The sequence below is a fragment of the Carassius auratus genome, chromosome 26 (genome assembly GCF_003368295.1).
Source record: "Carassius auratus strain Wakin chromosome 26, ASM336829v1, whole genome shotgun sequence".
Classification (NCBI taxonomy): domain Eukaryota; kingdom Metazoa; phylum Chordata; class Actinopteri; order Cypriniformes; family Cyprinidae; genus Carassius; species Carassius auratus.
The window spans coordinates 1,419,734-1,446,577 of NC_039268.1; the positions used below are offsets into that span (position 1 = coordinate 1,419,734).

Consider the following 26,844-nt stretch of genomic DNA (forward strand, 5'->3'; position numbering starts at 1 on the left):
CTGCTCTAATCTGACGAGTTTAAGGTCAGCGTCGATTTTAACCCCTAAGTTAGTAATAATTGGCTAAGTATACTGGGCCAAATCACCCAGCTCAACAGAATGGGTCCTGGTAGGACCACCAAAAACCAGCAAAGGATCAACGTAAACCAGCAAAAGGACCAACCAGAGCCATATAGAGAGAGAGTTGCGACAACGGAAGTTCGAAATGTTTGGTTGTCACGTGATTCGTGTAGACTTCAAATAGTTCCAGGAAGTGCGTTGGCGGCCATTCAAACTGATAAGAGTAGAGTGACAGAACTGCGATTTCTGGTAATAAGGAGTCAATAAATGCATTTATTTTATATGTTTATACAACACACTGACATATGTATGTAGCATGAGTATGTAGTTACAGCGATGTTGCTTTTAAAATATCAAATCGGGTAATATTTGAGGATTAGTGTTCAATTACCGTTATTTTAAAAACGTATTTCAGGCTAACGTTAAGTTTTATAAACACGGGTTACTGTTGCCTTTTTACGTTACATATTGTCCATTTTTTCACTGATCTAATGTTAACTCATGTCATATTGATGACTTTCAGGTAGTACAGAGACAGGCTGGTGACAGGTGATTTTCAGCTGGCACCGCACTATGGGTCAATTAACTTACCAGCAGTAATTAGCATGTTAAATAAATGTAAAATGAAGCTTACTGTTTATAATTCTTACAATTACATATAGTAATATAATTATGTATTATAAATAATATACCTATTATATCTAGTATAATTCTTACAATACTTATTCATGTATACAATATATTCAGGTTTAAAACAACTTAAGCATACTCGTATATAAACATGTACACTGCCATTCAAAAGTAATGATGCTGAAAATTCAGGTTGGCATCACAGGAGTATATTCCATTTTAAAATAGAAAACAGTTATTTTAAGTTGTAATTATACAATTAACTATTTACAGCAATTCATGAATACATTTCTAATAAATTTAATAGCATGACAAGCATTTTGTATGTGTCCTTTCTTTAATGTTGTCCTTGCATAGTCTCCACCGTGGTTTACTGTGCTGCATGGGGATGCTCCACTCAGTCAGAGAAAGGTGTGCGAATGTATGGCTTCCCCGCTGACATAGAGAGGAGAAAATAATGGTTGGCTCAAGTCAGCAGGAGCAATCTAAATACAAATAAAAATTACAACAACAAAAAATTGTTAGGTAATTATACTTACATTTATTTGCACTTTTTTACATTGACAATGTTTTACTAGAAATAAGGAACAATCAAAGCCTTGTAAAACCCAGGGAGCTGAGACTCATGGTGAGACATTGCAGGGAGTCATCAGTGTTACCTATAACTGTGCATTTAACCACCATGTGATATGTACTGTATGTGCGTAGACAAAAAAAAAGGTGTGTGTGGAAATTAAACTGAAGTCAGTATGCAGAGAAATTGCGGCAAAGCAATTTGTCATGACCAAAAAATTCAAGAGTAGGCTGAGACCAGATGCTATTCCCACAATCTTTGTACACCGTCCTGTGGTCAAAAAGAGGAGGGCCCTGCTCCACGATGCACCCCTAGACCTGTGAACATACAAGAAATGGCTACTGATTACAGCTATGTTATTTCAGGTGATTCATATATAATAAGTACAAACTCGTACTAGTTGAAGTAAAGTGATGTGATATTTTCAATATTTAAAATTAGCAAAACCATGTATTCTACCTCTATCAGTTTCAAAGGTTGAGGAAAAAAGAACGAGGACACTCAGAGAAGGGAAAGTGAGAGTGAAGAAAAAGGACATGGCTAGAGAGGAGAGACAGGGACAGGTGACACTGCCCAGTCAACCAGCAGCAAGTCAGTCAGCATCCAGTCAGCATTCCATTGAACCATCAGCCAGTTACCTGGGTCTATTTAAAAAATTTAAGAGAGAAGAAAAAAAAAATAAAGATCAAGCAATGCAAAGGCAGCACTAAGAAAAATAATGAAAATTCAGCTATCAAAAAAAAAAAAGGTCCCCTCAGCTCTCCTGACCTGCATCATCACTGATGCTCCATCACAGAACACTTCAGTGGCACCACTAATCCTCCACCCACCAGAACCCACAGAATGTTACAGTATGTTACTTTTATACACTAACAAGTTTAAGTATATAATACAGTATTATTATATAATATAGACAGGTAATAGTAAATGAATCACAATGACTAAAAACACTCCACCCATGTTTTTGCAAACTCAATTCACTCTAAATGTATATCAATAGGGTGCATTTTATTATTAAGTAATTTAATACGTGTAATAAGGAACAAACTTTATAACCTCATTTTTACCACTTCCACTCACCGCTGTCACATGTTATATTGAACTAACGTTATAGGCTATGTAACGTTAGCTAACTTTCCCCACCCTGCAAAGAAATGTTTATACTCCTTTTTTTCTAATTGCAAACACGATGGATGAAACTGAATTATGAGAACAGATTTTACAATTATTAGGGTGTTCGTTACTAACTTTATTCAGCTCCAGTCCTAGCCTAATCTGTTAGTTATCTGATAACAAACCTTAAATCTACTCATTTAATGAGTGATTATCTGCTAGAAGGTTTTAATTTGCAATTTATTGTTATTAAGATGTACTGATAATATTCAATCTTATTATTTAAACGTCTTACCTATTAAAAGTGCGTCGCAAACGGTTTGTTCTGCTGCATCTCTACGGCGCGGCATAGGTTTGCTGCTACTTCCGGGAACTATTGAAAGGCTCCACGAGCCGCCATTGCTGTAAAAAAAGCGTTCCATTGGAGTCAATGGAGTTGTCGCAACTCTCACTCTATATGGCTCTGGGACCAACGTAAACCAGCAAAGGACCAGCGTAAACCAGCAAAGGACCAGCGTAAACCAGCAAAAGGACCAACGTAAACCAGCAAAGGACCAGCACAAACCAGCAAAGGACCAGCACAAACCAGCAAAGGACCAGCATAAACCAGCAAAGGACCAGCGTAAACCAGCAAAGGACAAACGTAAACAAGCAAAGGACCAGCATAAACCAGCAAAGGACCAGCACAAACCAGCAAAGGACCAGCGTAAACCGGAAAAAGGACCAACGTAAACCAGCAAAGGACCAGCACAAACCAGCAAAGCACCAACGTAAACCAGCAAAGGACCAGCGTAAACCAGCAAAGGACCAACCTTAAACCAGCAAAAGGACCAACGTAAACCAGCAAAGGACCAGCGTAAACCGGCAAAGGACCAGCGTAAACCAGCAAAAGGACCAACTTAAACCAGCAAAAGGACCAACTTAAACCAGCAAAAGGACCAACTCAAACCAGCAAAAGGACCAACTTAAACCAGCAAAAGGACCAGCGTAAACCAGCAAAGGACCAGCGCACACCAGCAAAGGTCCAACGTAAACCAGCAAAAGGACCAACGTAAACCAGCAAAGGACCAGCGTAAACCGGCAAAGGACCAGCGTAAACCAGCAAAGGACCAACGTAAACCAGCAAAGGACCAGCGTAAACTGGCAAAGGACCAGCGTAAACCAGCAAAGGACCAGCGTAAACTGGCAAAGGACCAGCCTAAACCAGCAAAAGGACCAGTGTAAACCCGCAAAGGACCACCGTAAAACGGCAAAGGACCAGCTCAAACCGGCAAAGGACCAGCACAAACCAGCAAAAGGACCAGTATAAACCAGCAAAGGACCAGCATAAACCAGAATCTCAGCATCAAAACATACCTAACCAGCATATGCTATTTTTTTCAGCAGGGAAGTTGGTAAAATAATGTCTGTCATCTTCTACAACTTTTAGTTGCATTACCACCACCTGCTGGACAAGTCTGAATGTCGGTACAGAATAAATATAGCCCATATATACATTGTATAACATCCTGCCAAATTGTGTGAAAACGGTCAGAATGTGGTGCTTTAAGCAATATTAAGTCACACTTTCGAAAAAGACGGAGTAAAAAAATGTATATAAATATATTCATTTTTGGATGAACTAGGCTGTCTCTTTAAGTTTTGGTTTCGTTTTTCTAATAAATCGTTATCCCTCATCCGTATTTGTCCTCAGTGAATAAAATGTAAATAAGATAACTGCTGACTATTTATTTTTATTCAGTGGCGCGGAAATAAGGACTTCAATGGGTTAGATGGTCAGCATTAAAAAAACTACAAACATGGTAGATACAATTTCCAAACGCTTTCATTTTTGGGGAAATCGAAAAAGTTTCGTTTAGTCTGAAGTCAGCATATCCTTTTTTACTTTCGTGAGTGTTTTCTTCAGACCAGGATGCACTGCAGAGAATCTCTTCAGGAGTCTGTTCTTCTCGTGCATCAGCTGTGATCATGTTGTGTTTTTGGGGATCGCAGATCAGAGAGGGTTTGGGGCTGGTGAAGCCTGAACAAGTCAGACATGGCAATTCTGGAATACAATCTGTGTGTCCGAGATTAATTGTCCAGGACATGTCAGCTGGAAGGAGTTTTGCTGGATTTATCCGGGATGGAAAGGTCTCGGTCCTGAGATTGCGCAGTGAAGATCGTAATAATGGAAAACTAAGTATGATGCTCTAAATGTCACTTCATGTCATAGTTTAAAAAGTTACAAATCCAAGTTTGTATGTGAAAGTATATGATTTACTGAATTATAGCCTACTGTAAGTGTATTAATGACATCATCATAATGAATTTGAATTAATGAAAATACTTTATATACTCCTCCAGTACAACTACAGCTAAAGAATGACAGAATCAGACTGATTGTCTGTGGAGGAGATGGTGCAGTCCTTCTTTCTGATTTAGGAAAAGTTCTCATCATGGACAAATCTACTGTGTGCAAGTATGTTTATGGAGATATGACAGTATAAATGACCATTAATGATAATAGCATATATCTATCTGACAGATTGTCTTGTCTCTGCAGGCCTCTCAAAGGTCTGGATAACAGGCAGGTGATTCAGATCACATGTGGAGACCATCATTCAATGGCGCTAACTAAGGGTATTGACAACTATTTCATCTGCCATTTGCTTTCATCTTTTAGCTTCTCATGATTGAGATGAATCGATTGAGGTTTGAGTGTAGATGTTGAGAGCTGTTGCTCTTTCAGATGGTCAGGTGTTCGTATGGGGGGAGAACTCTCACGGTCAGCTGGGTTTGAGGAAAGATCATCCCGGCTCTCCGTCTGCTCAACATGTTCAGAGTCTGAGTGGGGTCCCGCTGGCTCAGATCAGCGCTGGAGGAGACCACAGCTTTGTGTTGTCTCTCTCTGGAGTCGTGTTTGGATGGGGAAAGAACTCTGCTGGACAGCTGGGCCTCGGAGACACCACAGGTCTGATTATGCAAAAGTTTAATATAGTATTAGTATAGTAAGAAAGTACATTTAAATGTACCAAATTGTGCAATAAATATCTATATCAAAAGCATCAATATGATGTATTTGGAAGTAATGAATTCTATTCACCATTCTTGTGACCACAGACAGACACATCCCAACCATTTTAAATAGCCTGAACGGGAAAAAAACTGTATCGATTTCATGTGGAGGAGAACACACTGCCGCTTTATCAAAGGTGGAGTATAATTTTTGTATTGTTATATTTTATTTTCTGTAGCATTTATATACTATTATATATAATAATTTGTATCTGAAATAGATGCTGATGTTATGGCTGTATCATTAGGGTGGCACAGTGTTCACATTTGGATCCGGAGGCTCTGGTCAGCTTGGGCACAACTCTTTTAGAGATGAACATCATCCGCGGGTGGTTGCTGAACTGTGGGGATCTGAAGTGTCACAAGTAACGTGTGGGAGGTAAAGACAGTCGGTGTTCAGAGAAATACTTAAGATTTCTGTATGCACCTTTTTTAAATCTCATGCAAGCATAACATCAAGATAATTCCTCACAAGATAGATATTAGTCCTAATACAAGTCTTTGTATAGTTCAGTTTAATAATGATTTTTTTTAAATCTTGTATAAAGACACTACACACTTGTATCAATCACGTCGAAGCTGATCTACTCATTTGGATGTGGGTTGCAAGGGCAACTGGGAAATGGAGAAATGATTGCACAGTCTGTGCCTTTCCCTGTGGATCTGCCAACTGGTAAGTACAGGGGCTGGTCATAATTAGAATATGATCAAAAAGTTGATTTATTTCACTAATTCCATTCAAAAAGTGAAACTTGTATATTATATTCATTCATTACACATGGACTGATGTATTATTTCAAATGTTTATTTCTTTTAATTTTGATGTCTATAACTGACAACTAATGAAAATCCCAAATTCAGTATCTCAGAACTAGAATATTGTGAAAAGGTTCAATATTGAAGACACCTGGTGCCACCTTCTAATCAGCTAATTAACTCAAAACACCTGCAAATACCTTTAAATGGTCTCTTAGTCTAGTTCTGTAGGCTACACAATCATGGGGAAGACTGCTGACTTGACAGTTGTCCAAAAGATGACCATTGACACCTTGCACAAAGAGGGCAAGACACAAAAGGTCATTGCAAAAAGAGGCTGGCTGTTCACAGAGCTCTGTGTCCAAGCACATTAATAGATGAATAGATTAATCAGGGTCCCAGAGTCTGGAGGAAGAGAAGAGAGGCACACAATCCACGTTACTTGAGGTCCAGTGTAAAGTTTTTTTTTTTCATACTTTTCAGTTGGCCTAGATTTCTAAAAATCCTTTCTAAAAAGTAATATTCAAATTTTCTGAGATACTGAATTTTGGACTTTCCTTAGTTGTCAGTTATAATCTTCAAAATGTAAAGAAATAAACATTTGAAATACATCAGTCTGTGTGTAATGAATGAATATAATATAAAAGTTTCACTTTTTGAATGTAATTAGTGAAATAAATTAACTTTTTTGATGATATTCTTATTATATGACCACCTGTAAAAGTCATAATTTAGGATTAGGGTATTTCTTTATAATTATTTTATATTCATGATGATGCTCAAAGATCTAAACGAAGTATTTGTTGCACACAGAATGTAATCGTGAATATACGATTGAAAAAATCATCGCTGGGGAGAATCATTCCTTTGCCTTGTTTTTCAAAGTAGGACATGGCAGTTTTCATTCATTAATGGTTTAACATAAATTATTGCTGCACTGTGTTTACTCATGTTACTTGTATTTTGTAGGAACTTGAAAGTAAGGGCAAATCCAATCCAAGCAGAGGGGTTTTGACATTAAATGACAGAATGATTGACCGATGGCTGTCTGGAACTGATCCATGGGCAACAATAAAGCAGTGAGTGTTTCATATAGTGTTTCCATTTACTGATACTGACATAAATTCAGATTTTATGTATACTATTCCCATGCCATTTTTGAAATACTGGGAAATTGCATGTGAAAATGTCACGACCGTAATACATTTGTCCTTTTTAAACTTACTGTTAAATAGAAGAGATTATTAACTATTATGTATAAAAGGTTGTACCCTAATATAATATAAATCAGCAATTGTATATATTTATGCATAAAAAAATGGACTCAGAAAGAATTTGTAAAAGTATCTTGTTATTTACAGGGAAATAAACGCAGTGTTCTCCTCCCCTGCCTCTCTGAATGGAAGTTTTCTCAAAATGAAGTAAAATGAAGTAGTTCTTTTTAATATTTTCTCATATTTGTGCCTCCTTCCGTTGCAGATATTAATCTAAATGTCTGTTTTTGTAGTCGTGATGATCAATATCCAAGGTCTGAAGAGCATTGTGGTTTGGATTTTGATCTGGTTAAAACATCCTTTGCAAAGTTATCAGAGAATAAAAGCTTGATGTCAGAGGTAATGGTGTACATTTATAAACATTAAAAATGTTCATAACATTATAAACAATAAGAAGGAGCTAATCGTTTTTGTATCTCAGGTAATGAAGGTGGTTGAACAGATGCTGCGATCTCTGAATCCAAAACCAGTTGGTGAGGAATCATTGAGAGTTTATCTTCTCCTCCCTGAGCTCATCAGACGTCTCAAGAAACAACAACGAACCGAACTCACTGAAGCTCTGGCCTCCAAAATCCTTCAGCTGGATCCCGATGCTCACAAGGTGTTAGGTAAAGCTGGGAGAACTTTCAGCCTTTCACTTGTGTTTTTGGCTTTGCTCTATTTGTCTTAAGTTTTTGTATGTTATATTCTCAGAGAAGTACTGGTCCAAAATTCCTGATGATTGGCTCAAAGGCCTGGTGAGGTTATTTCGCAGAGCATCTGCTGAGCTGATTGGCCAGATTTCTTCTGGTAAAATGGGCTATGACTTAACTAGACGCCTGAAGAGGTTTTTGAAGATACTTCAGATGATCTATCAGGTGCCTTTTTTTTTTCTAAATAAGCTTTTTTGGATCGAAGATGTAATTTAGTCTATCACTGTATAATATTTGTTTATACTTTGTTGTGAAGGTCCACTGCAATGCCAACAGAGACATCCCAAAGAGGGATTTCCTCATTCATGAGATCTGTGATCTACTAGATACAGTAAGAACCAAAGCAATAGTGAATTCTGCTGCACAAAGAGATTTTTAGAGGAAAACCAAATCACCACAGAATTCTTTTTTTGCATCAATAGCTGCAAGCCACCTTCAAGGATCTGTTAATGCAGTTATTTCTGCTATTGCAGTCTGCTATGACTGATGATTGTGAGGATATGCTGAAATTGAAAGATTATTACTTTGTAGGTATTGAAGGCTTCGGACATGATACATATCAGTACATTTCACATAGATTTGCATTACATATAGCAATAACTACCAGAAATGTTATATTACTTTACTGCATTTTTCTTTCAGGGAACCATTGAAATATTGGTCAAGTTCCCTTTTGTGGCTGACACTGTTTGTAAACGGAGAATGTTTCATGTGAGTGCCAGACATGAGGATGTACTCAGTCATACATATCCCATACATGAATATGCCAAACAGCTATGATTTTAAGCCAAAGTTCACCCAAAATGAAAATTCTGTCATCATTTCTTCTTTTTAAAAAAAAATAAAGATTTATTTTTGCCTTTATTAAGAGTATTTAGACAGGATGTGAGGGAGAGAGAAGGGGGTGGGATTGGGAAAGGTCTGCGAGCCGGGACTTGGGTAGCCCAAAGCACAACAGTGCTAGAACTAAAGTTAAAACTAAATTTATTTTCTACAATATAATGGAAGTCAATGGGTAAACTGTTTGGTTACAAACATTCTTCAGAATATTTCTGTTACGCAGAAAAAATTAAGCCATACAGATTTGAATTAGACAGAATTTGCATTTTTGGGTGGAAAAAAGCCAACATTATTTTCTCAACATTCAACATTACCTTTAAAAGCCAACATTATTTTACTCTTCTTAGTACTTGCAGTGGCAACTCTTCAAACCCAGGGCCAGTGCCAATGTGTTGCACATAAACAGAGAATCAGTGTGGCTGGACACACTTATGTATCTCAGACAAAAAAAACACACATATCGTAATCCATTGCAGGTAAAAGAATTACAGAATTGAAATCAGAGTTGAAATGTCTGATATGGTATTTTAATGAAAATCTCCTGTCCAGGTGACGTTCATTGGGGAGAATGGAGTAGATATGAGGGGTTTATCGGCAGAATTTTTCTCCCTCCTTTCTCAATCTCTTCTGAAATGGGAGAAGAAGGTGCTGGAAGTCCATGAGAGTTCGCTTGTTTGGTTCAATCCTGATGTAAGTTTTACACCAAACATTCATTCTTCCTAATGTGGTCTTGCTCATATATCACATACATGTACTGTGATGCTTGTGTCTGTTTCAGGGCATGCAAGCTAATAGAGATTTTTACTATCTTGGTGTTATCTGTGGAATGGCGCTCTACAACCGTCATTATATAAACATTGAGTTCCCACTGGCCTTGTTCAAGAAACTCCTCCAGCAGAGTCCCACTCTGAATGATCTGGAGGAACTGTCTCCTGTGGAGGCCAGGTAAACGATTAAAGACTACGAGACATTAGACTTTTTATACAGTAGGCTTCACAGTAGTGTTTCAGAGCAGGTCATAACTGTATTTCATAAATCTCATTAGAAGTCTGAAAAGCCTTCTTGAGGAGGACGAGGAGGAAGTAGTGGATATGCTCTTTTTGGATTTCACGGTAATACAGTTTCTATGGTTCATTTGTATAAAAGTGTGTGCAGCTGTTGTTTAAATGCTTACATTTGTCCTGTTATTTACCTCCTTCAGGTCAAAGGAAAAAAACTCATTCCAAACGGAGATCAAATTGAAGTGACCAAAGTTAATAGGTAGAAACTATCTATCCATCCGGCCAAAGTTTATAACTAGCAAAATAACCTCTTGATGTTATAATAGACTTTATTTAATTATGCATTACTTCTGAAATACATACATGACAAAACAACATAAAACGGCAAATGAATCTACAGATGCTATAGATCTGGGGTCAGAAATCTTGTTCCTGGTGCGCTGGTGTCCTGCAGAGATTAGCCACAACCCTAATCAAACACACCTCAACTAGCTAATCAAGGTCTTGCTAGGTATACTTGAAACTTCAAGGCAAGTGTGTGTTGAGGTAAATCGGAGCTAAACACTGCTGGACACCAGCCTCCCAGGACCAACTCTGGTGACCCCTGCTGTAAATGTTCCTTCTGTGCATTGCAAAGAAAGAACTTTTTTATTTTTTTTCCCAGACAGAAGTATGTGGATTTGTATGTGAACTTCGTTTTCAACAAGTCCGTAAAGAAACAGTTCAAACATTTTTCAAGAGGTTTCTATAAGGGCTGTCCACTTGATGCCTGGAGCATGTTCCACCCTGAGGAACTCCAGCAGCTTTTCCAAGGCTCCCCTAAATACGAGTGGAAGGAACTTCAGCTGGTAAACATGTTCAAGAAATTTGCCAATTCTTGAGGTTTTAAATATTTCACAGTACCTGAGTTTTTCTGCTTCATCTTCAGTGTGCTTCCTATGAAAAGTGCTCTGCCTCTGATGAGCTCATCAAGAACTTCTGGACTGTTTTCTATGAGCTCTCTGAGGAGAACAAGAGGAAATTTCTGAGTAGGTGCCGTCTTGAACATATGAATGTCTTGATGCATCTACATAAGGAATATCATTATTATTCCTTCACATCCTCACATTATTTATTTTTCTCTAGTTTTCTTGTATGGGACGGACCGTGTACCTGTGGGAGGTTTCTCAAAGCGCTCTCTGAAGATTTTACTGTTAGACTGTGCTGATGCAGATGACCGACTGCCAGAGGCCCAGACCTGTTTTGGCAGATTAATTATTCCCAAATACAGCGATATTAACACACTTCGCAACAAGCTTATACACGCAATCAGCTTTTGTGAGGTTTTTGGACGAGGGTGAACTCCAAAATATAAGCTATACAGTCACAGATTTGCCACACAGATATAACACAGATCACTCACTCTTGTTGGGAATGAAACATTTTGCTTAAGATTTATATAGGTGTTATTAAAAAAAAGTAAGTATTTGTAAATAAACACAATAGGAGAGCTATAGAAATTTTAGCAAATTTGGTTATTTGGTGTTAAAATAAATGTATATTCTCCTTTATTATTTCTCACATTATCTTTTAAATTATATAATTATCATTCAGGGCTGCTGCTGGTCTAATGAGTGCCCTAAGCAGGATTGTATTCAGGGTTGGCAAGTTTTCACAACAAAACCTGCCCAATTGCTGCTCAAAACGAACCCAATTGCGTTTCGAGCGCGTACCATGTTTAAAATCACATTGTGGGGGGTAAAATACAAGTTTTGGTGGGGCTCCCTGGTAAATTAGCATCTCAGGGACAAAATATTGCGTTATTTGTGTCTCTTAGACCCGCGGACACAAAAAACAACCCACGACAACAGTGTTAAAGTAACCCAATTCCACAGGAAAACTGCAGACTTGGCAACACTGATTGAATTGTTGTGCCCCCTCCCTCAAATATAATTGACTACTATATAAAAACTACTATAGGCATCAAAATAGAACTTTAATAAAATATCAAAGTAAATAAGTTGCATTATTTACAAATCTATAGTTACCTATGGCTATATGATTTTAATAATATAGGTGATTGATTTTATAGTTTCAAGCATTCAGAAATCATGCAAAAGAAAATAAAGCAGTTTTACTAAAACCATTTTTATTTTTTGTAACAGTTGTGATGATAACATGTTATTTTGTTTAAGAAATTATAGAGGCTGTGTCATCTATATATAGCAAAAAAGTGGCCAAAAATGATAGATTAAGTGTATATTTCAATCAAATGTTTGGTCAATAGCCTACAATGATTTAATTGTCCTTTAAGTGTAGCTGCAGCAATTGAATGGCCTTTGGCTCACTTTGCAGGCATTTGTAATAACATGCAATGTACATAAATTGTTTATTTTGTATTACATTATGTATTTTTTAGTGTTATTGAATGAAACCATATAGTTATTAATTTACCAGTCATTATTGCCTCATTGTTTTTATTTAATGCATTTCAAGTTATTTGAAACACTATTGTTATCTTACTCTGTTTATTTATATATATATATATATATATATATATATATATATATATATATATATATATAATAATAATAATAATAATCTTAATACTTCATTGTAAATTATTAAAGTAACAAAACCATGGTTAATTTGTGGTTGCCATGGCTACAAGAGACATGATTTTTGGTTTTATTCCTGTAAAAACTGTGGCTAATTTTCATAATGGAACTTTGAAACTCAGAGAGAATATTAGCTTTGTTGTTATTGGTGAAATTATTACCGACATAAAAACACATTATTAACGGCAACAGCCAAAAATGTTTCACAGGATTATGAATGTACCTGAAAGCATGGCTCCATAGTTAGGAATGGATCATTTTATCACTTGTTTATTATTCATGCAACAATGCTATTTTTAGGGGTGGCACAATATATCGATATGGTGATATATCGCTGTTCTTTTCTATTCAAGACGAGAATCAATATCTGGTGCCAAATATTGATATTTTAATTATTACAATAAGGCTCTCTATATATTCCCTGCTCCCAGCATCTACAAATGCATGGAAAACGCAGCCCCGCCATTTCCACCTTCTTTCTAAACTGCTCTAAAGAACCATGAACCACGTTTTCTATAAAGAAAGGAAAAAGCACAAGGTACTGACGGATAAACAGATTTCCAACCACTGTTGTCACGACTGGGATACAAGGAGACACAGTGCGAGATCCAAATGCGAGTATGTCTTTTATTAAGGGCAATCCAAAGAATAAATAGTCCAGGCAGGGGTCAATATCAAACATCAATCCAACATAAACAAGCAAGGACACAAGGTGAGAGCACGACTAGAGACGGACGTGAATTAAACAAGGACTCCGTGACACATACTAAGACAGACCGGATATAAATACACAGGGAGAGACAAACGCTAATGGGGAATTGACTGAGTGCAATGATTGATGACCAGTGACAGCTGAGTGCAATGATTAGACAGAGAACGTGAGGAATGTGGTTCATGAAGTGACAAGACACCGTGGGGAAGGAGGACATCTAGTGGATACCCAGGGAACACAAACCAGACACTGTGACAATACCCCCCCTCTACGGAGCGGCTCCCAGACGCTTCAAGACAAGACTACAAAGCCAGAGACCAGGAGGGAGGCGGACAGGTGGAGGCTCAGGGGGAGGGACAGAAAAAATGGGGAAACCAGAGACCAGAGGAACATGTAAATGGGGAACAGACACCAGAAGTGCAAACACAAAACAGGGAGACCAGGAGGGAGGTGGACCGGAGGAGGTTCAGGGGGAGGGACGGAGGGCCAGGCTAACAGAGGGGAACAGGGACAGGAAGTGAACAAAAAAAAATAAACAACAACAACAACAAAACAGGAGATCAGGGTGGATCGGGCGTTCAGGAGCCCAGGGTGACGCCGACTGGGCAGGACCGCGGGGCGGAGCAGAAGACCACCACAACCGTGTGGTCAGGAAGGAAGCCCCCCAGGGCAGTACAGAAGACCACCACAACCGTGTGGTTGGGATGAACGCCCCCCAGGGCAGAGCAGAAGACCACCACGTCCGTGTGGTCAAAACCAAAGCCCACCAGGGCGGCGCCGAAGGAGAGCCAGTCCGGTTGGGCAAGTCTGAAACAAAGAACGTGAACCAGTTAAGGGTAGCCTAAGGGTAGCCTCAATGGCCACGACAGGATCAGTCGGGCGCTCAGAGGGTTCGACTGAGATATGACGAGGCTCTGGAAGTTCCGCAGAGGTGAGGAAAGACTCTGGTAGATCAGCCGAGACGTGACAAGGCTCTGGAAGTTCTACAGAGGCATGAAGAGACTCTGGTAATCCAGCTGAGACGAGGAGAGGCTCCAGTAGTTCAGCAGAGACATGGAAAGGCTCTGGTAATCCCATGGTGTTTAGAATGGATTCCAGAGGACCAATGCTGACTTGACTCTGCTCCTGAAGATCATTGTTGGCCTGACTCTGCTCATTAAGATCACTGGTGACTTGCATTTGTCCATGGAGATCATTGGTGAATTGCATTTTTTCATGAAGATCATTGGTGACTTGCATTTGTTCATGAAGATCAATGGTGACTTGCCTTTGTTCTTGAAGATCACTGGTGACTTGACTTTGTCCTTGAAGATCACCGGTGACTTGACTTGACTCAGGAAGGTCAACGGTGACTAGTCCTGACTCTGGAGGGTCAATGGTAACTAGTCCTGACTCTGGAGGGTCAATGGTAACTAGCCCTGACTCTGGAAGGTCATCGGTGACTAGCTCTGACTCTGGAAGGTCATCGGTGACTAGCCCTGACTCTGGAAGGAACCTGACTCGACTCTGGAGGGTCAACTGGAACCTGACTCGACTCTGGAGGGTCAACTGGAACCTGACTCGACTCTGGAGGGTCAACCGGAACCTGACTCGACTCTGGAGGGTTCACAGGAACCTGACTCAACTCTGGAAGGTCAGCTGTGGCTGTCATCCTGTGCAGAGGTGCTGGGCAAGCAGCCATCTTGGGCCATGACTCTGGATGGTCGGCCATCTTGTGCTGTGGTGCTGGGCTGGCAACCACCTTGTGCTGTGGCGCTGGGCTGGCGGCCATCTTGGGCCATGACTCTGGACGGGTGGCCATCTTGGGCTGTGGCTCTGGACCGGTGGCCAACTTGGGCATTGGCGCTGGGTTAGTGGCCATCTTGTGCTGTGGCGCTGGGCTAGCAGCCATCCTATGCTGCGGTGCTGGGCTGACCCTCCAGAGTCGAGTCAGGTTCCAGTTGACCTTCCAGAGTCGAGTCAGGTTCCAGTTGACCCTTGTGCTGTGGTGCTGGGCTGGTGACCACCTTGTGCTGTGGCGCTGGGCTGACGGCCATCTTGGGCCATGACTCTGGACGGTCGGCCATCTTGGGCCATGGCTCTGGACTGGTGGCCATCTTCGGCATTGGCACTGGGTTAGTGGCCATCTTGTGCTGTGGCGCTGGGCTGTCGGCCAACTTGGGCTGTGGCGCTGGCTCAGCAGCCGTGACGTGAACACTCCTTGGAATCTCTAGGATCTTGTTCAACATGGAGAAGTAATCCAAAAATGTATCAGCGGCCATCTTGGTTGCTAGGCTGGCAGCCGTCTTGCCTTGTGGCGCTGGCCTTGCGGCCATCATGGGCAGTGGTGCCACCATGGCGGACGTGCGCTTTTTCTCCCTTCTCCGTCTGGTGAGACGGTGGCTCTGATCCGTCCCACACGAGCGCCGGGTCAAAGGAGGGCCATATTTGAGAGCGAGTTCTGGGAATCATATGATGATTCCTAAGAGTACGTCTTTTACTGAAGACGGATTTCTTAGGGACTCTAAAAGTTCCAACTATGTAATTATGCCTGCATTCACAAATTAGCTTGTTTCTTTACATTTGTCACCAAAACAGTAGATGCATTATGAAATAATGAACTGAGCAAAAGTACATTTAAGCATTTCCGGCACAGCATCCCTTAAAATTATATTTTTTTTCTTATAGAATGTTTCACATTGATCCATATTCATATATCAGAACTGGCATGTTTCTAATCATCTCCAGTAAGTGTCTATTTGTTTTAAGTACAACTTTTCATTTGACAATGGCAGACACAAGTTAACAGGTTTTCCCACTCTGAATTCTTCTGGAAATCCAATCTCACTAGGAATGAGAAGATTCCCAACCAGAGCATGGTTTAATGATTTAGCTTTAAGTTTCTGCTTTAAGAAAGTCAGCATATCATGAAGTCTGCAAGCCATCTGCTCAGGGTCCCAAGATAAGGTTTTGTTGACTAGAAGATGTAACACTGCATTCTTCAAGTGGTAGTTTGTTAGCCCACATGGTCCAGTCAGGGCAGTCTGGTGTTTGTGTAGGAAGGAAAGGATCTGTAGGCAATGAATATTGCATGCGTTGTCTGGAAGCATTTTAGTTATGTGTTGAAGGGCGTTTTCATAGCGCATTAAAGGAGGGGTGAAATTCTCGTTTTCACTCAATATCCTGTTAGTCTTGAGTACCTATAGAGTAGTACTGCATCCTTCATAACTCCAAAAAATCTTTAGTTTTATTATATTCATAAGAGAAAGATAGTCTGTACTGATTTTTCCCGGAAAAAAACGACCGGCTGGAGGCGTGACGTGTGGGCGGAGCTAAAGAATCACAAGCGCCAGTAGGCTTTTGCGTTGAGAGCGTTTGGAAGCTGTGTCTCATTATCGTGAGGACAAAACCAACCAAAACAAACCATGGCTAACAGTCAGATTCAGCGTATATTTATAAACCAGAATCAGATAAAGAGGCTGAAATTTAACAAGAGCAGCATCAGCAATGACATCTCTATGTGGTATGTACTGAAACTTTATATATTTGCTTAGCGGTTTTGGAAAATGACTAAGTTCCACTTGGTCGTCTTTTTTTTTTTAAGCTGTAAATGTGGAAAGTGCAGTTTGATGACAACATCACATGTTGTTTACTTGATGTGCTTAACGTTACGCGCCGACAGCTAAGTTAACAACACAGAGATATTTGAAGCAGTTTTACTCACCGAATGCGGTTCCAACACACGATCGTGATCCTTTTTCGTTGGGACTGCATTATCCTTAAGAAATAAACGATGTGCAAATCCGGCGTCAAACTGGGCCTTGTTTGTAAAACAAGCATCTTCGAAATGCAGGGAACAAACACAAACACTTGCACAACTCCGTTGATGCTCTGTAAAAATAAACTCCATCCACTGGTCCTTTAATGCTGTTTCTCTTTTGGTAATCTGTGAAGGGTTGTCTTGCCCTGGCAACCAAAAACACACTCCTTTTGTGACATTTCGCGATGCTCTCGCTCTGATCAGTGAATGTCTGTGCTCTCAGTCAGTGCTCTGCTATATGGGAGCGCACGCTCTTCCGGCAGACGTGCCCTTAGGACCCATATAAGGAAATTCTGCTCCATCTAACGTCACACAGAGCCATACTCGAAAAAAAAAACTTTCAGAAACTTGTGACAAACCGGAAGGAGCATTTTTGGAACAGAAATACTCCTTCAAATGTACAACTTAAATTTTGAAACTTTGTCCATGTTTAGCATGGGAATCCAACTCTTTTAACAGTGTAAAAAAACTCAGTAATTTCACCCCCCCTTTAAACATTCAGACCAACGGGTGTGTGAGAATTTGGCAGAGGGAGAATACGTGATCAGATATACCTCTGAGTCTTTAAATCTGACCACAGATGTGAGATTGAACAGTATGACCTGACCTGACCTGAAACGAACTTTGAGATTTCCAGGGTTTTCGCTATTCTGGAATAGGAGGTCAAACTCATACTTGTAGCTGATCTCATCCCATGCTTTCTTAACGACTGTCTTAAACCACTTCAGAACATACTTTTTAGCAAGATATGAGCTATTTTCTTGGCATAAAATGCCCTTAATGTACGTTTCAGTCACATTATCTTTTTTATTTGGATGTAGAAGACACAACGTATCATCATCATCTAAGCTGGAATTGCTGCAAGGGCAGATGGTTGAACTGGCATCACCTTTGACCATCCTGACTCTGCAACAGTACTGGATGGTTGAAGAACCTCTACTTTCTTTCAAAAGCTCAAACTCAAAAGTATATGGCTTTGGATGGACAACAGGTACATGTATGTCGCACACGAAGCACTTTCTTGAAGCCCATTGCTCGTGTAAGCTCCCAACGCAAACAAAGTCCTCAATCTCCATGTCCGAACTTGTAGTCCTCACAGCTTCCAGCAGGTCATTCACAAACCCTCTACAAAACTTACAAGTTTGCCAACGGTGATGGTGGAACCAAGGTACGCTGGTTATGGAAGCTAGTTAAGGTCTTGGAATCAAGATCTGAAACTTGGGATGTGTTCAGGCATCTCAGTATCTTACTTTGCATCTAGGCAACTTTTCTGAATACATTTTTTAAAATAAAAAAAATTTAAATCAAGGAAAGTGTCTTTCAAAGGTACAAACTGTATGTGTCCTCTTGGTCACTAGGTTGTTTCCCTTGAGTTATTGTTGTCAACCTTTGACTTGAAGTTGGTATTTTTTGGTCAATGAATAATCCCTGATCAATTTGATGTTTGTGATGGACCAGTCAGATTATGGCTTTTCCGGGTGTGCCGCATCCCCTGAGAACATTCTGGTCCACAGTGGGCCCTGACTGGTCCTCTTTGACATGATCATGTGTTAGGCCTTCCTTTGACATATGCAATATCTGTTTATCTGTTTCATTATCCAATATTTCCTGGTCATCTGGTGCAAATGCCTTTTGGTGGAAGTCATTTTGCTCTCCCACTGGGGACATTTCCTCCGTGCGCAGCACTGTGGTCGTGTCATTTGGCATCATTTGTTGAACATCTGATGTGTCCCCCTCTCCTTTCGGCACCCTGCGATGACTTTGTGACTCTTCCTGAATTGAATGTGGCAGCTTCATGGCAACACTATGCTCCCCATGTTCTAGCTTTGCCCCCTCCTCCAACAGAAAGTGCTCATGGTCTTGCATGCTCACCATAATGCAATCATCTTGGTCGTGAAGGACATTGTGATCCTTTGAGAGGAGCAGACTGACGACAACAACAAACACCTTTGGTAATGTGTCCTTCATCCTATGAATGAAATGTTACCTCCAGTACACAAAGCTGTATATTTTCTTTGAAAATATTCATAAACAACATCATCAAAAATGAATATTGAATTGCTTTTGAAATAATAATAATTATATTACATTTTTAATATTTAAAAAGTTGAGGCATCAGTTACTTTAGAAGCTTGCATTCTGCAAGTGAACGTCGCTTTATTGTGCCATCCCAAAGAATCACTCTTACAGACTTTTAAACTGGTGGAATGTCCTCCCCAACTCAATCCGAGCAGCCGAGTTCTTAGCCATCTTCATGAATTGGCTAAAACCAACCCTCTTCCATCTTTATTTAGTTTTCTAACTCTAGCACTCTCTATTCTAATTCTATTAACTAGTTCTAATCTTTTTGTATTCTATCAGTTTTATTTTAATTTATCATACAATTAACAAAAGCAAAAAAGATCTTGAACACTAGCTTGCTCTATTCTTCTATTCTTTTTATTTATATTATTTAAAAAGCCCTTGCTATGTGTACTGCGTTAAGCTGAGACTTGCATATCATTGCTCTTTTGTTGATTTAGATTGCTTCCACTCTGTCCTCATTTGTAAGTCGCTTTGGATAAAAGCGTCTGCTAAATGACTTAATGTAAATGTAAATGTAAATATATTACTGCCTTAAAGTTCCAGTAGCACCAGTGTCCATCATTCTGAAATATTATTTAATTTACATCATCCACTACTACTTAATGGATATTTTTATATGTGATTAAACAATTTACCTTTCAGAACCCCAACTTTAAGCACAACATTTTTCTCAGTGTAGTTTGTAGAGCTCTGTTAGGTTTTTTGTTTCTCACACAGAATGTACTCTGTCAGAGTTTGAGTTTGACAGAACACTTCCTTTACACTGTGCTGTCATAAAACCCTTCCTCTTTTTTTTTTTTTTAAATAGTACAGAGGTAACACTTCTACCTACCATGTTATATGCAAGTTTGTCTAATAGCTGTGTATGGACCAAAAGATAAATTGTAAATCGCTCAGTAATCAAAATAAACCCATTAGTGGTGCATTTCAAACCATTCATTTCAGAAATTTTAGAATCAACTAAAACACTCAAATATACACCAAGACATACTATCCTTTTTTATTAAAAATACAATTCTGTTCTTTGTAAGAACAAAGTTGTTCTGAAGTCTCAATAGTCTCTGCCAGCTGAGGTTACTGCCACAGCAATGAAGCATGTGGACTCTCTGAAGTTAAAAACTGTTGTTACATTTGATTTGCTTTAATGGTGCTTGTGTCCACTTACCTTGCTAAAACACAAGTCTTTGATCACTCAAATATTTGCAATCCTTTAGCTTTGTTTTATCCTTAGGTTTTTTTGTTTTTTATTGATTGGGTTTAATTTCGTGATGGTATGGTGATTGCCTGTTTTTGAATGAATATTTACCTTGAGGAATAAAGGAATGTGTCCATATGAAGTGGTAAACGTATATGAGCAAAATGTGAAGTTATATTTATTGGCTTTTATGCCCTTACTGAATAGGACAGTAGAGATTAGACAGGAAAGCATTTTTGATTGGATAAAGGGGGACGAGATCAGCAAAGGGGAGAGGATGGTAATTGAACTTGGGTCACCCCGAGCAAAGTTGTGCTATGTGTCACCACACTAACCATGTGGCTATAGGTGCTGACTGTGCAAACCCTTTTGCTGAACTGATATGTATTCATTGAGGTGAATCAAAATCCCATTGATAATATTTTCTGGGGATGCATCGTGGTTTATTAATCAAGTTGATGAACCTTTGTCCAGTCAAGCCCTTCAGGGGAGATGATAACTACTAGAGCAGTCATGGCCTAATCAACTTGTAACCTGAGGGTTGCGGGTTCAATTCCCAGCAACGGCAGGAATTGTCAGTGGGGGAAGTGAATGAATAGCACTCTCTTCCACCTTCAATCATCAGTTTCATTAGCACTGGTATGCATAAATTCTGCTAGGTTGTACTCAATACATACTGTATAGCTAACAATAGAGTGTATAGTTAAGGTTTTCCACCAACTGTACCTGAAATTCCACAGAGGATTTATTTTGAAATGGGAGAGGCAATGCCTTTGCATGATCTCTGAGCCACACCGCCTGTTCCCATGGTATCGCCATCTATGCAAATACATACAATCAACCATATAAACTATGATTAAAAAAAAAAATAAAAAAAAAAATTGATACTGAAATTATGATGTTTGCTAGGACAAAATACAAACAGACAGAAGTTTAGGATATCAGCAGATTTACATTTTCACCTGAGAGCTTCAGAATCTTTCGCATCACGTGGAAGAAGGTGTGTATTTCGTTTTGTTTGTCAAAGAGAGATAATGAGAGCTGAAACGGAAAACACAAAATCCTTTGATTTTACAGGCGGATGAATATTTTGCAGCACATTGCAAAATTCTGTAAGTAGACAGAGTTTTATATTTTATTTCTTAATAATTTAGTCAGTGAATTGTCTCGTGACCCTATTTACAGTACTTAGTCTAATTATGTATTAAAAAAAGTCTACAATTTACTGCATATTGTACATTTTTTGTTAACTCTACAATAAGGTCTCATTTGTAAACATTAGTTAATGCTTCAACTAAAAGAGAGTAATGTATATTTACAGCATTTATTAACCTAATAATGTTAGTTCATAAAAAAATAATAATAATTAGTTCACTGTGCATTAACAAATTTGTACTTTTGACCTTTTAAACTTGTTTTAGTAAATTTAGATTAACATGAACTAAGAAGATTGATAAATGCTGGTATTGTTCATTGGTAGTTCCAGTTAACTAATATTATCCATATTTCATTATTCATTTAATTCCAAATTGACTTTTTACATACTTTTATTTTCATCTATACGGTGGCACAGTGGTGCACAACACAACAAAATCTCCACGATACAACAAAATCTCTGCAACACAATTAAATCATCACAGCATGCCACATAGGACAGATTTTGTTGTGTTGAGCTCATTTCTTTGTGTTGCGGCTTGTTTTCATTGTGTTTTTACTTGTTTCTGTTGTGTTGTGGCCTATTTCTGTTATGTTGTGACTTGCCTCTGTTATGTTGTGGCTTGTTTCCATTTTGTTGTGGCTTGTTTCCGTTGTGTGGTGCTAAGTTCATCGTGTTGTGGCTTGTTTCCGTTGTGTTTTGCTTATTTGTTGTGTTGTGGCTTGTTTCTGTTGTGTTGTGCCACTGTACATCTGTGGTTGCATGAAGAACCTTAAAAATTAATGGAATCTTTCTACTGCACAAAAGGTTTTTTATAGTGAAAAAAGTTTGTTCGGATAACTGCAAACCCCCCAACCCCCCACACTCCCACCCCCCAGGATTTTTATTTTTAAGATTGTAGATAACTTTTTTTGAGACTTTTATATTTTAAGACATTCTGCATGTAAAATATCAATATTTACCCTCCAAGTAACAAACATTTTTTCACATACAGGTTGATATCCAGATCCAAGACCAATCCAAGATATCAACATGGATAAGTTCCGTATGATGGCCCAGATTCTCCAGTCCAACCAAGAGTCTTTTATGAATGGCATTTGTGGCGTCATGGCACTGGCGAGTGCTCAGCTCTACACGTCTTTTGAATTCAACTGTCCCTGTATCCCTGAATACAACTACTCATACGGGATCAGTATGCTAGTTATTCCACCTATATGGTTCTTTCTTTTGGGATTTGTACTAAACAACAATATCTCGATGCTGGCAGAGGAGTGGAAACGGCCGGTGGGACTGAGGAGGAAGGACCCTGCAGTCATTCGTTACATGTGTGTGTCCATATCCCAGCGTTCGCTCATCGCACCAGCCGTTTGGATATCAGTGACTCTGATGGATGGTAAAAGCTTCCTGTGTGCCTACAGTATGGACCTGGATATGTCAGAATTTGGCAAGAATGTAAGTGGACATGGATTGTCTCAGGAGCAACTCTTACGAACACTGGCCAAAATACCATGCAAGCATATATATGATGGCCAGCACATCCTATCGAGAGAGGCCGCCACCAGATACATATTGTGTATTTCACAGGTAAGATGATGTAGTTCTGCTTACTGTATTATTTGCCACTGCTTGGTATTAAAGGGATAGTTTACAAAATGAAAATAAAAATTCTGTCATTAATTACTCACCCTCATGTTATTCCAAACCAGTAATACCCTTTTTCATCTTCGGAACACAAATTAAGATATATTTGATGAAAGCTGGGTTTTCTGACCCTCCATAGACAGCAAGGAAACTACCACGGTCAAGGCCCAGAAATTAGCATAGACGTCATTTAAATACTCCATGTGACATCAGTGGTTGAACTGATGCATACAATACTTTTTGTGTGCAAAGAAAACAAAAATAATGACTTTATTAAATAATTCTTCTCTCATGAATGGTGGTGGGCATGATGCGGAAGAGAAGAAATCATTGAATAAAGTCATTATTTTTGTGTTCTTTGTGCACAGAAAGTATTCATTTAGAATGCTCTCTGATTTAATCAAAAATTATCTTAATTTGTGTTTCGAAGTTGAACGAAGGTCTTACAAAAGTTGTCTCAAACTCAATACCTGGAGGTCCACAGATCTGCACAGTTCTGCTCCAACCCTAATCAAACACACTGATCCAGCCAATCAAGTTCTTCAGGATTACTAGAAACCTCCAAGCAGGTGTGAGTTTTAGTTGGTTGGAACTAAACTGTGCAAAGCTGTAGGCTCCAAAAGAATTGAGTTTGAGATCACTGTCTTGCAGGGTTTGGAACAACAAGAGGTTGAGTTCATTTTTTTTGGGTGAACTATTCCTTTAATTCAAAATGAAAGTATTAGAATTACATAAAAAAAATACATTGTGCATTTCTATGCTGCCTAAACTCAAAAAGTACTCAGACTCAGAGCAGTCAGAGCAGAACAGTTGGGTTCTAGAAGTAAAAATAATTAATTTGTCTACAGAAATGTGGAAAAGGTGTTTAAAAAGTGTAATTCTGCAAGTAATAAAAAAAAACATTTACACAAAGTTTAAAAAACTGTAAATTAAATAAAACATTTTTTACATTTTTGCTACTTAAAACAATGGTTACTTACAATATTTAAAAAATCTTAAACCTATTTAAGTTAGCTGCCAAGGCAACATTTCTCATTTTATACATAATTTACTAAAATAACTAAAAATGAAATAAAAATGTATAAATGGTATAAACATATAACAAAACTAACACACACACATCTATTTGTTGACAAAAGGAATTAAGAAAATACTTAAAGAACCATGGCTGCTAAAAATGTTGGTGAAAATGTAGCACTCTGAACAAGCCTAAAACTATTGGCATAGACTAACTTAGAAATGTAGTCTTTTTAATGGCACTGTACAATGAGGCTGAAAATAACAATGTTACTAATACATACATATTTTTTTTGTTTGTATTCTTAATATTCCAGGCTTTTGGATGGTTATTCTTGATGATCATCACAATCGCTGCATTTCTGATCAGAGCCATTCGTCCCTGCTTCACTCAGGCGGCCTTTCTCAAAACCAAATACTGGTCCCACTATGTAGACACAGAGCGCAAGATGTTTGATGAGACTTGTACAGAACATGCTAAAAGTTTTGCCAAGATCTGCATCAAACAATACTTTGAGGATGTTAGCGGTGAGATTCAAAGCTTTCATGATCATCCACGTGGAGATGATAGCGACGATGAGGACGATAAACCTGACACAGAAGAAGACAAACTGTTGGGCGTTCGGCGTCAAGACACCATGAATAAGGTGCTGTGGGACTGGCACACGTGCAAACCTCCGCTGAGTCTGAGAAAGTATGGAGATGCTCGCACTGAACAAAATGGCGATTGTAGCATGAATGCTAATAAAAATCAAGACCAAAATATCTGTGATAAAACTGAACTTATTAAGGGACAAAATGTCTTAAAATGCGGTTATGTGAATCCTGGCCTTGATATCGGCCAAAGCAATTTAGACAAGGGATATGAGAATGCTAGCTTTAGCATAGAACAAAATGGTTTTATGAATACACGTAGCAATGCTAGCACAAGCTTTAATGGACTGATGAATGGTGGTGTTTCTTCTCCATGCAATCCTCAAAGAAAAACATGGGCTGTGTATTATAGCAAGGTTTGAGATATATTTATGTCACATCTCACTAGAAATCCTATTATATTGCTTTTCTAATGTATGTTGTCTTAACCATCAAAATACATTAAGGTCTTTGCAGTTATATTATGCATCACATTGTATAACCAAAGCAATAAATCATAATTCTAGTTTGATATTTATATTATATGCTCTACTTTATTTGCTCTACTTATTTACTCTACTACTGCAACATATATCTGTCAGTAAAAGTCATACATTTATGTGAGCAGATGATGAATAGTTTAAATAAAGTTGAAATAAAATGCTCTCTCGCTTTGTGCCACCAGAGACCACTATACAGCACATCTCACCACATTTGACACACTGGTTATACTCTCTATTTGATGTAATTTTTCTACTAATATATATATATATATTGTTCATCTTTGGAACACAAACTGATATATTTTTGATGATATCTGAGAGCTTTCTGACCCTGCATTAACACAACTGTAATGTTCCCAGGTCCAGAAACATAGTAAGGACATCAATAAAACAGTCCATGTGACATCATTGGCTCAACTTTAGTTTTGCGAAGCTACAAGAATACCTTTTCTGTGCAAATAAAACTAAAATAACAATTTTGTCTATGCAGGGTCAGAAAGCTTTCAGATTTCATCAAATATCTTAAATTTGTGTTCCGAAGACGAACAAAAGTCTTACAGGTTTGGAACTATATGAGGGACAGAATATTCATTTTTGGGTGAACTATCCCTTTAAACATAATTGTTTATTTCAGTTATAGGCATGAAATAAGAAATTAAGTTTAAAGGCCTATTTCACCCAAAATTCTGTCATTTAGAATTTTCTTTTAATTTAGCATTTTTTAATCCAGTATTTATATTTTACTTTATTTCATCTTCATTTCAATTACTGACTTATATATATATATATATATATATATATATATATATATATATATATATATAGTTTTAGTTTTAGTTAACAACTAGTTTTTCATAAAACTAAAAAAAACTAAAACACACACACACAGACACACACAAAAAAACACTTGTATGACTGCGAATGGCAATCTCAGAATGAAATGTAACCTGCAATTTTTTTAGATAACCAGCAAACAATCTGCTTAACACAAAACTGAACTCGTATACCACTGATAAGTCATCAAGATCGCTGAGTGCGACAAACAGAGACACAGAGAGAGCACATGGTTGTTAGGCAAGCAGCAGCTGTTGTCTCTAGAGCTGGATCCATTGCGTTGGGGGTTGGTCGCCTGAGTCTGTTATATGTTTCCCCCCCCTTCTCTGTTTAAAAGCTACAATTATATTCTGTGGTTAAACATCAACAGGCTTTGATCATGTCAATGCTTTAGTAGGTCAGACAGCAACATGATCTGTATCAGATCAGCTGCATATACGTGTCACTAATTCAGTCTGCCCTATTGTTTTTTACTCTCAATTTTTTTTCACTTGCTTGTTTTGTCTCTCACCTCCAGCCTTTGTTTTCTGCAGCAGCGTGCATGCATGAGGCCTTACTTCCTTTAAAATGTTGCAGCCCTCTGAGTGAGACATACAGAAGCATTGGAGGCCATCCTGTGACTGCAGTCGCGCAGGGGATTGGAGGAGGGGAATCGCTCAGGAAGGGAGGGAGGGATTG

At 38.7% G+C, this 26,844-nt stretch overlaps 2 protein-coding genes and 2 long non-coding RNA genes across 6 annotated transcripts; 2 read left to right on the plus strand and 2 right to left on the minus strand.

Moving 5' to 3' along the window:
• Positions 1 to 1,208: 1,208 nt before the first annotated feature.
• On the minus strand, positions 1,209 to 2,814 carry LOC113044042 (uncharacterized). Of its 2 annotated transcripts, XR_003275843.1 has the most exons (3): positions 2,673 to 2,814; positions 1,724 to 1,908; positions 1,209 to 1,581 (listed from the first exon to the last, which is right to left on the minus strand). It is a non-coding gene; the product is annotated as an uncharacterized LOC113044042 (long non-coding RNA). The 2 variants fall into 2 exon arrangements; XR_003275842.1 differs by lacking the exon at positions 2,673 to 2,814 and having other exon boundaries at positions 1,724 to 2,029.
• Positions 2,815 to 4,206: 1,392 nt separating this feature from the next.
• LOC113044034 (probable E3 ubiquitin-protein ligase HERC3) lies at positions 4,207 to 12,433 on the plus strand. Its single transcript, XM_026203625.1, has 24 exons — positions 4,207 to 4,556; positions 4,721 to 4,835; positions 4,920 to 4,996; positions 5,106 to 5,327; positions 5,477 to 5,568; positions 5,680 to 5,810; positions 5,980 to 6,104; positions 7,001 to 7,071; positions 7,157 to 7,266; positions 7,549 to 7,608; positions 7,695 to 7,800; positions 7,883 to 8,069; positions 8,155 to 8,318; positions 8,410 to 8,484; positions 8,576 to 8,680; positions 8,796 to 8,864; positions 9,341 to 9,469; positions 9,543 to 9,683; positions 9,772 to 9,938; positions 10,039 to 10,105; positions 10,195 to 10,253; positions 10,659 to 10,842; positions 10,923 to 11,022; positions 11,120 to 12,433. The coding sequence occupies exons 1-24, from the start codon at positions 4,346 to 4,348 to the stop codon at positions 11,332 to 11,334; spliced, it is 2,982 nt and encodes a 993-aa protein (XP_026059410.1). The 5' UTR covers positions 4,207 to 4,345; the 3' UTR covers positions 11,335 to 12,433.
• Positions 10,578 to 26,777, minus strand: LOC113044044 (uncharacterized). Of its 2 annotated transcripts, none has more exons than XR_003275845.1 (5): positions 26,678 to 26,777; positions 21,345 to 21,423; positions 21,109 to 21,201; positions 10,898 to 10,995; positions 10,578 to 10,813 (listed from the first exon to the last, which is right to left on the minus strand). It is a non-coding gene; the product is annotated as an uncharacterized LOC113044044 (long non-coding RNA). The 2 variants fall into 2 exon arrangements; XR_003275846.1 differs by having other exon boundaries at positions 21,337 to 21,423.
• On the plus strand, positions 22,482 to 25,289 carry LOC113044037 (calcium homeostasis modulator protein 1-like). Its single transcript, XM_026203627.1, has 2 exons — positions 22,482 to 23,122; positions 24,514 to 25,289. The coding sequence occupies exons 1-2, from the start codon at positions 22,571 to 22,573 to the stop codon at positions 25,210 to 25,212; spliced, it is 1,251 nt and encodes a 416-aa protein (XP_026059412.1). The 5' UTR covers positions 22,482 to 22,570; the 3' UTR covers positions 25,213 to 25,289.
• Positions 26,778 to 26,844: the final 67 nt, after the last annotated feature.

Excerpts from the sequence above, each read along its gene's own strand:
- LOC113044034 (XM_026203625.1), top strand. The coding sequence starts at position 4,346 with ATGTTGTGTTTTTGGGGATCGCAGATCAGAGAGGGTTTGGGGCTGGTG. Across the intron at positions 9,939-10,038 it reads CTGTCTCCTGTGGAGGCCAG|AAGTCTGAAAAGCCTTCTTG; the intron begins GTAAACGATTAA and ends AAATCTCATTAG. Across the intron at positions 10,254-10,658 it reads GAAGTGACCAAAGTTAATAG|ACAGAAGTATGTGGATTTGT; the intron begins GTAGAAACTATC and ends TTTTTTTCCCAG.
- LOC113044037 (XM_026203627.1), top strand. The coding sequence starts at position 22,571 with ATGGATAAGTTCCGTATGATGGCCCAGATTCTCCAGTCCAACCAAGAG. Across the intron at positions 23,123-24,513 it reads ACATATTGTGTATTTCACAG|GCTTTTGGATGGTTATTCTT; the intron begins GTAAGATGATGT and ends TTAATATTCCAG.